General features: G+C 38.1%; 1 protein-coding gene across 2 annotated transcripts in view; it reads right to left on the bottom strand.

Annotated features, from left to right (window-relative positions):
* Positions 1-17,326, bottom strand: part of LOC117303349 (ral guanine nucleotide dissociation stimulator-like) — a 41,105-nt gene that overhangs the window by 21,171 nt on the left and 2,608 nt on the right. Inside the window, exons 1-4 of one of the 2 annotated variants that reach the window (XM_033787515.1) lie at positions 12,592-13,114; positions 8,169-8,276; positions 5,012-5,208; positions 3,396-3,446 (exon numbers count right to left, since the gene is read on the bottom strand). In XM_033787515.1, the coding sequence (XP_033643406.1) occupies positions 3,396-3,446; positions 5,012-5,208; positions 8,169-8,276; positions 12,592-12,678 (443 nt within the window). In that variant the 5' untranslated portion in view covers positions 12,679-13,114. Of the gene's footprint in view, positions 1-3,395; positions 3,447-5,011; positions 5,209-8,168; positions 8,277-12,591; positions 13,115-17,326 lie in introns of those variants that run through there. The other variant, XM_033787517.1, reaches the window with a different exon arrangement.

Raw genomic sequence — 17,326 nt, 5'->3', positions numbered from 1 at the left:
TGACCAATTGAGCCCAAAGTTTCACAGGTTTATCTTTTTATGTATAAAATGTTGGGATACACCAAGTGAGAACTACCAAAGGTGTCTAGTACCTTTAAACATTTTGAAACACTGCGGTACTTGAGGGCGCGCGAGTCTTGCAGAGTCTATACAATACAGTAATGCACTTATTGACAAGCATGTAACATTCATGTAAATAGTTTATATTTACAAACGGCTGATAGTATTTCTGTCAGGATATAAAGTTTCTGGTCCGGATTCTAAAAAGGTAAAGGCCACATGAGATGTCATTGAAACTTGTAGATTTATAAAAGTTCAGGATATTTAACTTCCTTGTGTATAAATAAAACGTAATTATATCCTCTTATGAAGTGTTTAGTCTAGATAACCCTTTGAAAGATTGTACTTTGCAGGAAGAAGGATATATGCTGGGCCCAATTTCATAGAGCTGCTTAAAGACAGTGGACACTATTGGTAATTGTCAAAGACTAGCCTTCACAGTTGGTGTATCTCAACATATGCATAAAATAATAAACCTGTGAAAATTTGAGCTCAATCGGTCATCAAAGTTGCGAGATAATAATGAAAGAAGAAAACACCCTTGTCACACGAAGTTGTCTGCGTTTAGATGGTTGATTTCGAGACCTCAAGTTCTATACTTGAGATCTCGAAATCAAATTCGTGGACAATTACTTCTTTCTCCAAAACTATGACACTTCAGAGGGAGCTGTTTCTCACAATGTTTTATACCACCAACCTCTCCCCATTACTTGTCACCAAGAAAGGTTTTATGCTAATAATTATTTTGAGTAATTACCAACAGTGTCCACTGCCTTTAACAGGGAAGGTATACATTTAGTGATACTCTTAATTTCTCTTTGAAGGCAACAAAATTCAAAACAAACATGAACTTAGAAACTGACTTGGTAACAAGCGTTGTAGAGCTGTTGATAGTGGGTGCGTTCGTTTAGCTTCCCTGGGTCAACCCCGGTGTGTGGCGTTTTTTTGTTTCAGGACGAACATGGGTAATTATCTGCACACGTTTGTCATGGGAAAAAAAACATGCCACACACCGGGGTCGACCCAGGGGAGCTGAACGAACGCACCCAGTATAAAACATTGTGGGAAACGAGCTATATAGACCTCAGAGTGTAAAAAAAAGGAAATGTCATTGTTCCTATGCCCATGAGTCATATTAGTGAGGAAATCTATTGGTCAAGCATAATGGTTGGTACATATTTCTGCGGCTGATATCTCCGACCACGATAACCGACTACCGGTTTGAACGTTTCCTATTTTAGAATCTACATATGTACATGTACCACCTGTACGTGAGGTACCTGTATTCATCATTACATTTAGGAAAGTACAGGCTTTATTATTTAGTATTTTATGATCTATCAGCATTGCATTCTGTGGTTATTTCTCATTTTTTGGTTGCTAGATAGCTAAAATGGCAGAGCGCCTGAACAGTAATCCGGAGGTTTCAATTTGTCTTTGTTCAACGCAAACTTATTTAAAATTTACCTGTGGTACATGCATTTCATCATTGTTTTGTAGGAAAGTACCTGCGATTTTATGCTTTCTGTGGTAACTTCTCTCTCTTTTTGGTGCTAGATACACTGTAGCTGAAATGGTAGAACGCTTGTACGTTGATACAAGAGTCATTGGTTCATATCCTCCGCTTGTAAAAGCTTTTCTTTGTTCAACCCTAATTTTTTAAACATTTGTTGTATGTTACATTGCAACTTTATGCTGGTAACCCTAATCTGGTATGCTGTGTTTAGCTATACTTCTTGTGCTTAAAGCCCCTTTCACACGAGAGCACTTTAGCAATGGTCCCTTGCTAAATTATAGCATGGTTGTAAACAATTTTAAAAATAATGTTCCTCATGTGAAAAAACAACATTTGTTTCTATTGTCCAAGTTCTCTTGCAAAATTATGTCAAACATTGCTATTTTTTTTGACAACCATGCTAAAATTAAGCAAGGGACCCCAATTAAATTTCGGTCGTGTGAATAGCACCTAAAGCAGCTCTATTAAATTGGACCGTGGACATGCTGGCATTTATTTCGCTTGACAGTTATAATCCAATGCAGGGAGAAAATTATCTCTTAAGAGTCACTAAGGGGTTTAACTCTGATTGAGATTATAAAATTGGGAGGGGGGGGTATTGTTGGTTTTGGAAAACAAGATTAAGAGATAAGCCTGCCTAGGAACCATTTCCAGTGCAAATGTAAAAACACATTGGAGCTGTCAACATTTGCATCTTGCAATCTCGGGAGATTTTGTACAATGATCAGGGAGATGTTCATACATTCAACAAAACAACTCTTGACGATGACTGGAGCAAGCTAGTCAAAACGTGGAGACCAATTCAAGAACTGTCTCCACGGTAGTACAGGGAATTCAGTTCTTAGCTGCGAGTAAAGATGATTAGCCCCCCAATTTATTATTTTTTTAAATTTATACATCCATATTATTCTTCCATTTCCCGGAGACAGGGAACATTATTTCACAATTTTTGTTACACAACACCAGGTTTGTTTTCCCTTCTAGGTTACAAAATAATATCACAGGATTTCTGGGGTCAGGTTCATCTGGTAAACAGATTCATATCACAGTAAATATTGGTGCTGATGTGAGCAAGATCTTGTGTTATTGTAATGTGAGGACGTCACCAAATGATATGAAGCCATTTCTCCAAATTCATATAGATATCTACATGTTTGTATGTTCGTAGTGACCCTGGGTTAAACTTCCAACATTTATTTCCCTTCTCTTTAAAGGCACTGTACACCTTTGGTAATTGTCAAAGGCCAGTGTTCTCACTTGGTGTATCCCATCATAAGCATAAAATAACAAGCCTGTGAAAATTTGGGCTCAATTGGTCATCGAAGTTGCGAGAAAATGATGAAAGAAAAAAACACCCTTGTTGGACGAATTTGTGTGCTTTCAGATAGGAATAAAAGACTTCTAGCTAGAAGTCTTTTAATAATTTAGTGAGAAATTACCTCTTTCTCAAAAACTATGTTACTTCAGAGGGAGTCGTTTCCCACAATGTGTTATACTATCAACAGCTCTCCAATGCCCATTACCAAGTCAGTTTTTAAGTTAATATTTGTTTTGAGTAATTACTTATCAAGTACCTTCCCTTTAAGGGAAAGTAGTATACCTTTGACTTTTGGAACTGTTTGATTGTTTTTATATTATATAAATAAAGATATAGAAAATAAAATTAACCTGTGAAAACTTCATTTCAAAAGGTGGTTGCATTTTTGAGATGTTGCAGAAAATCCAGAGCGATTACGTCCACGTCCACGCAGGAAGAATAATTTGTAATCGGAATTACCTTTAATAAAACAACTTTAATAAAACAACTGAGTCAACTTACTTTTGTATTTGCTCCTCTGATAAATTACCATGGACTTTGCCCGTCTTGTACCTGGATATTGTCGAAAAAGGGAAAAAGAAAAACAATCAAAAGAGTTTGCGACGGTTAAATTTTATATTTCCAGTCCAGAGAGCCCTATAGACAATCCATAAAGCATTGTGTTTTTCTCTATTTGTATTACATCTATTTAAACAACTGTAAAATTGACAACCACTAGTTTGGTTTCTATCCATTTATCTTTTGTTTATGGCATTCTATAGACAATCCCCTTATCATTGAAGTCAATTGATGGGTGTTCTTCCTGGCACCTGTAGCTGATGTTTTTTTATTTTTGTATGTTGGGTCTTGATTCTTATTGTAGTTTATTATTTTGGCCTTGACACAGCTGATAGTGAGCACCGAACTGAGCAATGGCGTTTTCTGTTCAGAGTGTGGGTTCGAGTCCCAGTCGTGACACTTACAGTGTCCTTAAGCAAGATACTTAACCATTGCTTTGCCTTTGGGTAGGACATGAATATCAGTAGGTCCTGTGTGTTGTGTAATTCAGGTAAAAGAACCCGGTGAACTTAAAAAGAGAAGGGGCTCGACCCGGTGTTCCTATTTGATTGGCATTTGTGCTAATCACCTTGTAAACACACACAAGGCCACTTCAAGGTGTGGGCTACAATTATTTTTTTCAAGCAGGCTGTTGCCACCTACTCCTAGGGCTGAAACAGGGTTACCCCTTTTACAGTCCATACGGATGTAAGCTCAAGGGTTTCATCAGTCCAAAGCCTGGCCGGTAGAGCAAAAAGCACAACCTCCCCAATTTTACGTAGCAAGTGTCACGACCGGGATTCGAACCCACACTCTGCTGATCAAACACCAGAGCTTGAATCCGGTGCTCTTAACTGCTCGGCCATGACATGCCATGGTGCTACCAAGGAGTAGGTCTCATACTTCTAACGTAGTCCCACATACCATACAGGAAAATACTGAACGTTGAAGTGCCTTGTAGATGAGCATCACTGAGTGACGGATATGAGTACTACACTATATACAGGGATGTGATGCTGTTGACAGAAAAACTGTGAGTGCAAAGCGTGGAAGCTTGCGAGTGCAAAGCATGCAAGCTTGCGAGTGCAAAGCATGCAAGCTTGCGAGTGCAAAGCATGCAAGCTTGCGAGTGCAAAGCATGCAAGCTTGCGAGTGTGAAGCATGCAAGCTTGCGAGTGTGAAGCATGCAAGCTTGCGAGTGCGAAGCATGAAAGCTTGCGAGTGCAAAGCATGAAAGCTTGCGAGTGCAAAGCATGCAAGCTTGCGAGTGCAAAGCATGCAAGCTTGCGAGTGTGAAGCATGCAAGCTTGCGAGTGTGAAGCATGCAAGCTTGCGAGTGTGAAGCATGCAAGCTTGCGAGTGCGAAGCATGAAAGCTTGCGAGTGTGAAGCCTGCTCACATACATTTACTCTGCAATCTGAGGTGTTCTATATGTTTTTATCTCAATAAAAAAATAGACAATTATTGGTATTTTATATTTCCGAAGGGGGGGGGGGGGAGTAAAAAAAACGGATTTCCAGTTAAAAAAGGAGAAATCACATTCCTGTGTTATATAAGAAGCTACGTTTATTATTGTTTACCTGTCCAATAAGATCTGAAGAACCTGCATCTTATTAGTGAACGTCTGGTACGTTGTGAAGAAGATGTTGATGTAGCTAGAGTCCATCTCTTCCAGGGCAACTGGGAGGTACTCCACAAGGGTCTCCAGTGGGGCTGCCTTGATCGTCTTCACCTTGACGGTCTCCCACTCAAGACCAGAGTTCTGCTCTGCGGTCCCCTTCAGAACAATAACAATAATTGGCGATTAATTATTGATTTGAGTAGGATAAAAATATATAAGCTTGGGTTACTAGTAGTCACGACTACTCATTGCTTAGTAGAGTCGCAACTACTGTCTTTCAACTACTCAGTTCATCCTGCCCCCGCGACTACTTCTAAATTGCACCTGCGGTAATCATTATACCGCAATGCATCTTGGGAAATAAAAATTTGTCACGACTAGTGTCAAAGTTGCAACTATTTGTGGCACGACTAGTCGAGTAGTAAGTTACACTGGTCACCAAGGCCTAAGAAATAGTTTTAAAAAAATCAAAATTTTTATGAAATTTAACTAGTGCCTGAATAAAATAGTACACATATAATTTTTCTGTAATAGACCATGTGACCTGTGTCATCACACCTTTTCAAAAGAATCACAAAGCAATTTTTTGCCAGGCATGACTTGTACACAGCCTAATGTAACAAGACACATTTTTAAAATTTATTATAAAGATTGCACTGAGGGGCACATCTCAAAATTGGTGCTGTTACTTTTTATGACTCTGTAATTTATGTTGAAACTTTGACACAAAATGTAAAATTTCCCCCCAAGTGACCAAATGTAGTATCTTGCCTTCCCAAAAGGCCCTGGAATGTACTTCTACAAGGTCGCGTTTTTTTAAACAAAGGTTCCATGGTCGACAGGAATACAAATCAAATTATCATACACTAATTTCAGAATCAACCATGTATCTACATATTTATTTATTTAAACAATCAATTTGCATCTCATCAATGTCTTGTTTTTATTGTACAGTGTACATGTACTCTCTGGAAAACTCAGCCCAAATGTTGTTTTCCACTTTCAACTAAGCTTAGAATTGCACCGAGGGCATTCGGCTTGTTAACGGCACATGTTCCAGGAAGGGCGTCTCATTTACACATCAAAGGCTCCCTTGGAGGGATTGTATTCAACCTAGGGTCATAATTCCACATCTAATTGCCTTGAATTTGTTGCATTAGTGACTCATTAGCGCGCAGCGAGTCTGTTTTTAATAACATTATCAGGGGATAAGATGTGATTGCATTTTCCTCCCCCTTCTTTTTTTTCGTCAATGATGAGAGCATTTAAGTAACCTCATTGTTGTGGGTAAGATTTTTTCGGGGTTGTAATCTTCCGAATGGAATTGTTATGGATAATAACAACAGCATAACAGTGGCTTCTTGGCACACTGGGCCATATTCATAAAAAATAGCAATTGCTTTTTCTAGGCTTTTGCTTGCATCTTTATAGGCTTTTGCTTGCATCTTTATACATAATGTATAAGGATGTAAGCAAACGCCTAGAAAAACAGTTGCTACAACCAAAAGCCTAGAAAAGGCAATTTCTATTTTTTATGAATACGGCCCAATATCCAACACTCAGTGGGCTCAAGGCACTTCAAAACTCAGTATTTTGATGCAAGGTATGGCGGAGTTACATGTATGTTTCGAAGTTGATACCTACTCCTTTTAAATAGCACCATGTAGTGGTTTACAAGGTGCTCTGGCCCAATATGCAGCCAAACTAACCAGGAACACCGGGGCAAAACCCTATATCTGTTTTTCGGTAGGTTTTGGGTTCTTTTACGTGCATTATTACACAACACACAGGCCCAACAGGTTTACGTGTACGTTCCATCAGAAGGATGCAGCAAAAGTTGTTGAAAGTCCTACTTTTAGGACACAAGTGGCACGACCAGAACTGGGACCCACACTCTGCTGATCAGAAACACCAGAGTTTGAATCCGTTGCTCTTAACCGCTAGGCCATGACAGAGTGAGAAATCATTACAAATATGAACTATTAATCTCGAGCCATTGATTCATGTTTTTTCACTCATGCCATTTGGGCCAATTGACCTGTTTTAAAGATCACTAATTTAACATTGCTCCTGGAAGTTTTTTTTAACTTGGAATGTTTCGCGTCCATTGGGGAAAAAAAACCTTCAAGGAAATCAACAATGGGATTTTGGTTGGCACCGAGCCAATGTACCATTCGATGCCAAGTTCTACTGATTGTTCAGACTGTTATGTAAACTTCCTCAAATCTAGATCAAGACAGGATGTCCCGAGTGGAGGGATGGGGGGGGGGGTCTACCAAAACTGTCAAAAAGAATCCCAAATTAAAGGCCCTATCATCCCCTGAAATTGAGACTCTAGTCATGGGTATCTCGTGGGAATCAGTTCACTCTTTAAATGTAATAAAATAATATTTCTTTAGCTTCTTTAGCTCATACATCACTCAGCGACACAAGGCGCTTCAACATTCAGTATTTTGCTGCAAGGTTATGTAGAGCTACATTTTTGAACAATGAGACCAATGCCTGTACACAAAACCATGTAATGTTTACAAGTTGCTGGGGTGCAATATGCAGCTAATCAAACCAGGAACAATAACGATAAGTGCACTGGGTTCTTGCATTGCTCAATTCACACGGGACCAAAGGCTTTACGTCACATCTGCCGGATGCATCAATAATGGATAAAGACACTGGACACGATTGGTAATTGTAAAGACCAGTCTTCTTACTTAGTGTATCTCAACATATATATGCATAAAATAACAAACCTGTGAAAATTTGAGCTCGATTGGTCGTCGGAGTTGCGAGATAACTATGAAAGAAAATACACCCTTGTCACACGAAGTTGTGTGTTTTCAGATGATTGATTTCGAGACCTCAACTTCTAAATCTGAGGTCTCGAAATCAAATTCGTGGAAAACTACTTCTTTCTTGAAAACTACGTCACTTCAGAGGAGCCGTTTCTCAGAATGTTTTATACTATTAACCTCTCCCCATTACTCGCTTCCAAGTGAGGTTTTATGCTAATAATTTTGTAGAGTAATTACCAACAGTGTCCACTGCCTTTAAGTGTCTATAACCCGCTAGGGATGTTAATAAGGGATAAGAACCCTGTATTATTATTTTTATCTTCATACCTCTTCCATGATGGACGCTACAGAGTGCCTGTAACGAACCCTCTTCAGGTAGACATTGTATATTGCACCATTCTGCTTCTCCTCCTTCCATAATTTCATGGCACCCTCCTGGAAAAACAAAACAAGTTGACTGTCACCAAAGCTAGTATTTTGAGAATGAAAAAAAAAAATGAATGTATACCCATTTAAAGACAAATGAGTGTATATCTTCTTTATAATAGATTGTCACAAAGCTCGTTTAAATAAATAATATCAATATTAACCACAAGGGAAACTGACTGGGTATATTTTTAAATGATTTTTGGGGTTGAACAAAGAATTGATAAGAGTGGGATTCGAACCAACGATCTCCGGATTTAACGTGCCGGCGCTCTACCAACTGAGCTACTGCTCAGATAGATCTAGCCCTATATTGGCGGTGTCAAATTAATAATGTCACGTATAGTACGTTAAACTGTGGAAGGGATTTCTTTTCCTCACTTGGATTCTGGAGTTGATTTCAAAAAGAGTTAGGACTTGTCCTAGGAGATACTTAAAACTTAAGGCTAGTCCTAAGTTAGGACGAGTACTCGTCTTAACTAAATCTTTGTGAAATCCACCCATGGTCTCGTAAAAAAAATTCTGGTCCAGTGTCCAGAAAATTATTGAGATCGTAAATGTCCCCCAACAAATTTGAGCCTTGAAGGCTAGTTTTAAAATGCCTCCAAGCCTCAAATCTGTAACTACTAAAAATGTTTACCTGACCAGAAATATTTTTCGAGACCAGAATCAAAATGAAAAAATAAAACCTAAACTCAAAGGCGATTCCCCAAAATATTTTCCCTATTCTTGCTCCACTAATTAGGTACAAGCGCTACAACCTTTGAAATAAGCTTGGGCGATATCGATTTATTTTATTCACGATATATCGCCGACAATATATCGCGATATTCGATATAATCGCGATTAATGAAATTTGACATCGTCAGTCTTCAAACTCCTAGTGAAAGTTGTAGAAGAGACAGTCATAGCTTAAGAGAGGTGTTCTAATGACCTATTCTTCTGGTTTTACTCCAAACCTATGGGGTGCAAGATGTCTCAGCTAGCAAATACATCGCGATATATCGCGATATATCGATATTTCGATTTAAACCAAATCCATCCGATATCGAAATCGTTTCCAAATTAATATCGCGATATTCGATAATATCGTGATATCGCCCAAGCTTACTTTGAAATGCTGTGTACTGTCATGCCAACTAATTTTAATTTCAGAACAGGGTAGTGTTACACCATGCAAAACAGAAGCGAGGAGTTTTTTTATATCCCCTGCATCTAGCTTGTAATTACCGATAAGGGAATACAACCCCATAAACTTGATTGTATTTCAACATCTGAGCTGTTTGGCAATGGAAGCAGCCAAGCTTGAATGCGGCAGTAAACAGTTATGAGATAGAGTAGGGGTGTTGGGTTGAAAGATTAAAGCCTGTAGATTGACATTTTACTCATTTCGTATCCTTGGTGGATATCCTATGATGAAAGTAATCGAAGAGGAGCTACCACTGTTTGTACTTGTTTCTTTTTAAACCCAAAGGAATGGATAATTACATGTTGTGTCCTTAAAGGCAGTGGACACTATTGGTAATTAATCAAAATAACTTAGGCCTATCATAAAACCTTTCTTGATTACGACTAATGGGGAGAGGTTGATAGTATAAAACATTGTGAGAAAAAGCTCCCTCTGAAGTGACGTAGTTTTCGAGAAAGAAGTAATTTTCCACGAATTTGATTTTGAGACCTCAGATTTAGAATTTGAGGTCTCAAAATCAACCATCTGAAAGCACACAACTTCGTGTGACCATGGTGCGACAAGGGTGTTTTTTTCATGCATTAATATCTCACAACTTCGACGATCGATTGAGTTCAAATTTTCATAGGTTTGTTATGCATATGTTGATATACACCAACTGTTAAGACTAGTCTTTGACAATTACCAAAGGTGTCCAGTGTCTTTAAAGGCAAAGTGCCAGCAGTCTCTTCAGTGATCCGCTGGCCAAATGGCATTCAAAATATCGGAGGACCAATCAGAATGCACTCCTAGTGGTTTGGCTGGCTAGTTTAGTCTGAAACGCATCCATATTTAATTTAATATGCAATATTATATGGACCAGTGAAAAAGCTGGTGGACTAGTGAAATGAAAGGCCGACTGGTCCTGCTGGCCACAGTCTATGAAAAGGTTAAGGACAGACCCTCAGCGCATCCGTTTGTACTACAACATCTATAGGTTGCATACGTAAAATGCATTTTACCGGTACACATAAAGTGCGCATACATTAAATGGATATAACAAGTTATTACATCATAAAATATTGTACTCAAGTAGGGCTAAAAAACATTCTTTGAGTTTCACCCATAGACACATTGTGTGTGTAACTACTGAAATCAGAACAAAGTCTAACATTTCTAATCCCTGAAATAAACTGTGTCAGAGTGAAGTACAACTCAGACCTAAAAAAAAAGTTCTGCAAAATGTCAAACTCCGTGAGGACTATTGTACAAAGCAAATTCAAAATGGACCTTAGGACACCGGCTTATCAAGTCAGTGTCAACACCATGGTGGTGTAATAATAGATACTTAATCTAATGACCTCTTCAACTACATGCTATTAATGTACAGTGCACAACTACTACTGGTATTTAACTTGATGATCGATTGATATCTATAAGGCTACTTTATTTACCTTTTGTAAGTGCGATTGCCCCCAATTGTTTTTTTTTCAGGTCATAAAATGGAGTACCCAAACACGCAAGGTTATCAAACAAGTAGTTTGTGGTCTTGCCGTAGCCTTATTAGGCCTTGAATTTCATTCTTGATGGGTCACAGCAATGTTCCTCTCGTAAGGGGCACTTCTCACTAAGGAAAATCTTAAAATTGTATTTGAACTTTGCAAAGGGCGCCACAGCAAAAGCACAGGGCACTAGGGCAATTGATGTGGGTTCTGGGGTTTATTTTGAGTGGTTTCTGTCCCTGCCTTTCACCTCTGTGGTGCCAATTTGGGCCAGAAGCGGAGCCTTGCATGTGGATCGGGTTTTTCAGTCCCTGCATGTACCTGGTTGAGTTTTTCCTCCCACGTCTAAAACTTAAATTTCTTCTCTGTCTTCTCTACAAAAAAATTAGTGTGATGTTTGCATTAGGATACATGTACTTTGCCGATTATATACTTCAGATTCAGAGTATATTAACATAAATTATAAACACTGCACCCCAACAAAGTTAATTATACATGTAGAAAGGTTTGCGGTAACACCATTTAATGATAATCTTTAAAAGAGTAGTGTTCTGAAAAGAGATTATCATGACATGGTGTTCCCGCAAACCTTTCCATACCGTATTTCCACATTTTAAAGTTTCAAATCCTACTTTGAAAGTTAATTATATACAACTTGACTCAGCTGTTGTTAAAGACTTGGTTATTCACTTGAGATCGAGAGTGATGGAAACTAAATAGCAGTTTCTATTCCAATTGTACAATGTAAAATTGAATTGAATTGAATTGAATTGAATGGTTTATTCGTCAATTATATAAAAATACATGAAATTTACAATCCTATTGTACAGCAACATATAAAATATTAAAATGTAAAATGTGCTTGTAACTCATGCTATCCACCATAAAGCCTGACAGCTATTAATGAATCCAGTATCCTGCCACCTATTTTAACTCTATTACCATTTCAGATAGATTACTGTAGCCAAGTTCATGTCGAAATAAACTTGAGACTTTGCAAAGTGCAAAGGTAATCACAGTGGAGGTCTACAGTGGCTCTGAAAAGTGTAGGAGGAGAGATATCTAGAGTCAGTGGGTGTTTTTTTTTTTGGGGGGGGGTATCCCTTTTTAGAGGAGGGGGGGGGGCACACACAACTGCCCTCGAAAACAAACCCCTCAATTCAAAAATTTGGTGCAAAAAATCCACAAGACAACTTTTATTTGACTGGAACTGAATTAAGCAGGGTTGTGTAAAAATGTGCACAGTGTAGTTTGTTTAGATGATCTTCCCATCAAGGGAACTCGGCAAACTCCTACATGGGGATATAAGCGCCAAGCTGGCAACAGCCAATCTCCCTCATACAAGCATTGGTTTATCACACACAGTGTATCAGTCAGTGTAAGACTGAATAGAAAAACACAGCAAATTGGTTTCAATCTAAAATCTTGCTGGTTAGTTTAGTTCATAATGGTACCCATCTCCAGAGGAAAATAAATCTTTAGAATCATGAACACTAAATCCCTCACAAAAACACGTTTCCCCATCATTTTCACCAAAAGGTGACTAACAAATCCGATAAAATTTTCACATGAATGATGTTAACTGACATCAAAAAGATAAGCATTTATTAATTTTGTCCCCTGATTAGCAATCAAACCCATGCTCCATACTTACTTTGTTTAACCATGATGCCCTAAACGCATGGGTGCTGCATGTGGAATCCCTAGTATTTAAATCCAAGCTGCACTGATTTTGTCCCATATCCACTAATCAACACTCCACAGAAAAAAGTTCGGCCGAGAACTCTCCACAATACACCAAAAAACAGACACGCCACAATCCGCTCCCTTTTATAGTCACTTCCAGATCCGAATGAGCGACTAAACACCCAAAACAAAAACACCGCTCGTGATTCTCACAACTCATTGTAAAAATCTTTCTGCAGAATGACATCTGTATACTCACAGGAAAAGCAATTTACATGTTTGTAATTTCCCAAAATATATTCAGGAACAAAGTTTCCACACAGTAGTTTTCTTTTCATAGACTGCTGAGCAGGTTGCACAAGCTCCAAATCCTATAAGTGGGACTACGAGCTCAGCGATTAGCTAGCAGAACCGACAGCTACGTGATGAAATCCATGAGGTCGAACACAAGAAAATAACGATGACACCTTGCGCTTGCCGATCGGCCCAAACCTTTCCTAAATCGATGACTGTGAATATCTAGTCTATGAAACATGTAGGGTAGTGTTGCAGTCCTACCCAACCCTATACTCAAGTCACTAACCACTCTGCATAATGGAAACCCGTTGCCCAATGAGGAAACCTCCAATTGAGTCACGTGTAATACTCATTTCCCATATCCTGTAGTCGAGCTCTAGATAATTCCAAACCCATATCCCTTCAGAATTCAGCCAGTGTTTTGACAAGATCCCCCATGTACCGCTGTACAATTGATAATGACATCCTGATTCAAGTAGACAATGAAGAGTGTTGAAATTTAAAAATAATGTGTGATACATCTATCAAATTTGCTTCCACAAAATATCGCCACTAATTGTTGGCCAGTCACTAAAAAGCTATGGGCAAATCCTGGTCATCCAAAGTTGAGTTCTGTTCCTAGAAAGGAGCTGTTCAATTAGGCTATTCCATCAAGATCAAGATCAAGATCATCATCCTCAAAGTTTTTACAAAAAGAAAGTACATCATCAGGTAGATTTCCATGCAGTATGCCGGCTACATTGTACATTTACCTATCTTGCCATGAATTAAATGTTCACCCTATGTATATTGTACTCTCTTAAAAAGCAGGGTATACTTTCGAAGTCCAGTAGCCCCTTCTTGGTGTGCCCCAACATGCATTTTAAAATAACCAACTTGTCCAAATTTGGCCTCATTTGGTGCAATTGAATGAATGAAAGTTAAAACAGTGGTATCATACTAAATGTACTAATATAAAGAGGTACACAGAATTGTAAAAATCTGCTTAAAACATTTTCTTCAAAAAAGTTCACAGAGTTGACAATTTGACAATAACTTTTATTCCCTGTCTGCACAGATACTTGGATTTATTCATCTCTTTTGGGCCGAAGTAAGATCCCCATAGTAAATTTGGATTTCATCATATTCGTGTGAAAAAAAAGGAAAAAATCTGGACCTATTTCCATCACGGCTACAATAATTATTACAACTGCAATGGAATTTCTCTATAGGCTTCATTTGCTCATTTTTGGGTTGGCAGAAACAATACAATCAGTGAGAAATATTTATTCCACTTTTTCAAACTCTCAAAAAATTCAGAGAATTTACAAATTTTGAACAGTTACTTGAATGTGCTCTTTCGTCTCCATTTATACTTGGATTTCCTCATGATTCTTTTGGACACTGAATTTGGATTTCATCATATTTCATATAGAAACAATGATTCTGGACCTACTTCCGTCACGGATACAATAATTATTACATCTGCCATGAAATTCCCCAGGCTTCATGTGCTCAGTTTGAGTTGGCAAAAACACGGCAACAGTGACAAATAATTATTCTGCTTTCTCAATCTCTCTGGGGAGTCATTCAGTGGTTGCCATAGTGCTTGCAAGAACATGATCCCCTCCCCTGCACAGACATGCCTCCCATAAACCCACAGCAGCCATGACAACTACGTGCATGCCCCTTGCATTGAGAAGAGCTGCGAGTTGTATCATTAAAGTTGCGCGGCCAGATTTTTGCCCCAAAAGACCAAGCAAATACTTCTTCTCCTAACAAATGTTGAAAGAATGATGATCTGCAATGAAAAACCATTTGGGGTTGAAAGTGCTTGATACTTTGTCAGTAGAGCATCGGCACGTTAGCCCGGAGATCTTTGGTTCAAAACCTGCTTTAATAACAATATTTTCTTTGTTCAACACCAAACCAACTTTTAACTTACAATATTGATGATTTTTGTTCAGTGTCTAAATGGAAAGTTTTTCTTCCTTGATCAAAGAAAACAACCATATTTGTTTTTATTTCTTTTTCAATTCGGGGGGGGGGGGGGGGAGCTCTTTAAACTCTAGTGTAAACTATACTAACCCCACAAATATAAAACAACTTTATAATCTTTCAAACATAATTGTAAAATTAACTTCCACTTCTAAGGAGTTTGTACATAAAATTGTAATGTTCAAAGATTTACACATCACCCAAAATGGTCGTGGTGAAAAAAAAAAACATCCAAATATTGTTGATGTCAGTTAGATGTCAGTTATAGGGTTTTTAACTTTTTTTATGTTAATGTTTGTGCATGAGGGTTAAAAATATTCAAGTTTTTAAAAATGTTTTCTGCCAACTCTGATTGACTTTCGCTTTCACAGCTTCGTTATTTTTATGGGTTGCAAAAAGTGCGCATACTAGTCTTTGTCATTTACCAAAGTTTGCCTAACTTTCAAAACGGAGGACTTACCTTAAAACAAAATGTTGAAGGTTCTCTCCTTCAACAGAATCCTTTCAAAATTAGACTACCTGTGTGCTCCCTAACATAGAAATGGCTATGTCCGCCTGGCGTTCTAAATAATTGACAACCAATAATCACAGTATGTGAGGATCCGTGAACTTATGTTATCAATGCACCATTGAACTGTGTCGTCATTGTTTGTTATAGGCCTATTTCAACACACGTTAGTTATAGACTGACCTTCAAACTATTGTCATGTTTCTAGAGAATGCATGCTTTAGAGTAGATCAATAAGTGGACTCCATACAAAAAACCACTGCACTACGTACTACTCTGTAAGTCTATTATTATTAGTTTACAAGAAGAATGAGGCTGAAAAAGGCAGATTATGATGTCTTGATGTTCTGTCTTTAAACTAAGAACCTTGAGCCACTCTTATATGGGATTGGGAATTAAGACGTTCATAAAATCCTTGGACCTTCAGTGACCCATAAAATGAAAACACAAGTCTGAATTTGGGTCAGGATTGAGGCACAAAAAACACTTTTAAACTATGGGGAGTTGAACTAATTACATTCTCCCGAAATCCGAAATACGAATATATAACTATTAGCAAGACAAGTTCTCAAAGACAAAAATCTGGAAAGTAGATGTACACATGGTGTTAACTGTAAACCTAACAATATACATTTGCACCATGCAAAGCCTCAAAACCTACACCACAACTCAGTATTGGAAAGATTTGCTTCATTAAAGGCAGTGGACACTATTGGTAATTGTCAAAGACTAGCCTTCACAGTTGGTGTCTCTCAACATATGCATAAAATAACAAACCTGTGAACATTTGAGCTCAATCGGTCATCGAACTTGCGAGATAATAATGAAAGAAAAAACACCCTTGTCACCCGAAGATGTGTGCGTTTAGATAGTTGATTTCGAGACCTCAAGTTCTAAACTTGAGGTCTCGAAATCAAATTCGTGGAAAATTACTTCTTTCTCGAAAACTATGGCACTTCAGAGGGAGCCATTTCTCACAATGTTTTATACCATCAACCTCTCCCCATTACTCGTCACCAAGAAAGGTTTTACGCTAATCATTATTTTGAGTAATCACCAATAGTGTCCACTGCCTTTAAGCAACTCTCCTTAGGCCCATTGCAATGTTCACTTGAAACCAAGTTCAGTCTTAAATTTTTCCTTCGTCCATGTTTACATGGTCCACTTATTTCCACACTTCAAAATTTATGTTCTGAATTTTATTTTACAACCCAGTCAAGATTTTTGAGTACAAGAACTTACCAGCTATTTAGCAAGTGTTGTTTTTTTAAAGTCAACACAACCAGAGAGGTCCTACTGGCATGCCATTTCATAAACTGTTCAGAAAACCACACTGCATGTGGTTTGTAAGTACACTGGTACACATTGGTACAATGTTTGTAAACAACCCAAATGGCTGACCTACTTTCCAAACTTCAGGGTATTCAAGATTCAATTTAATCACCCCATACATCGCTGCACACCACCAGGTCACAGCTGGGTTTTTCATTCCCATGTAAAATCTTGGAAAACACAATTAACAGGCATTGCAATCCCCCTGTGTACTGCACTATTGGCACTGCAGTTGTACTGTCGTACACAGCTTCCACCCACAGGCAAGACATGGGTTCACCTTTGAGATCATAGTGTTATCACAGAGAAAGGACACTGTACTTTCTTAGTAAATACTTTCTTAGAATGGTTCCTTTTTATAGCTATATGGTGAGAGTCGGTGCTTCTACTTCTAAGAAATTTCCTCAAAATTACAAAACCAGAGATTATATGTATTTATAACACTATAGCAGATTAACACATGGTGTTACCGCAAATCTCACTCTGTTATTTTTAAAAGGAAATTTTAACTTTCAAAAGGAATTTTCAAGGAAATGAACAAATTGATGGAAAATTTTGAGGAAATCCTCAAAATATAAGGAAATTCTGA

The sequence above is a fragment of the Asterias rubens genome, chromosome 19 (genome assembly GCF_902459465.1).
Source record: "Asterias rubens chromosome 19, eAstRub1.3, whole genome shotgun sequence".
In the NCBI taxonomy this organism is placed as follows: Eukaryota; Metazoa; Echinodermata; class Asteroidea; order Forcipulatida; family Asteriidae; genus Asterias; species Asterias rubens.
This window is presented reverse-complemented; position numbering and strand designations above follow the sequence as displayed.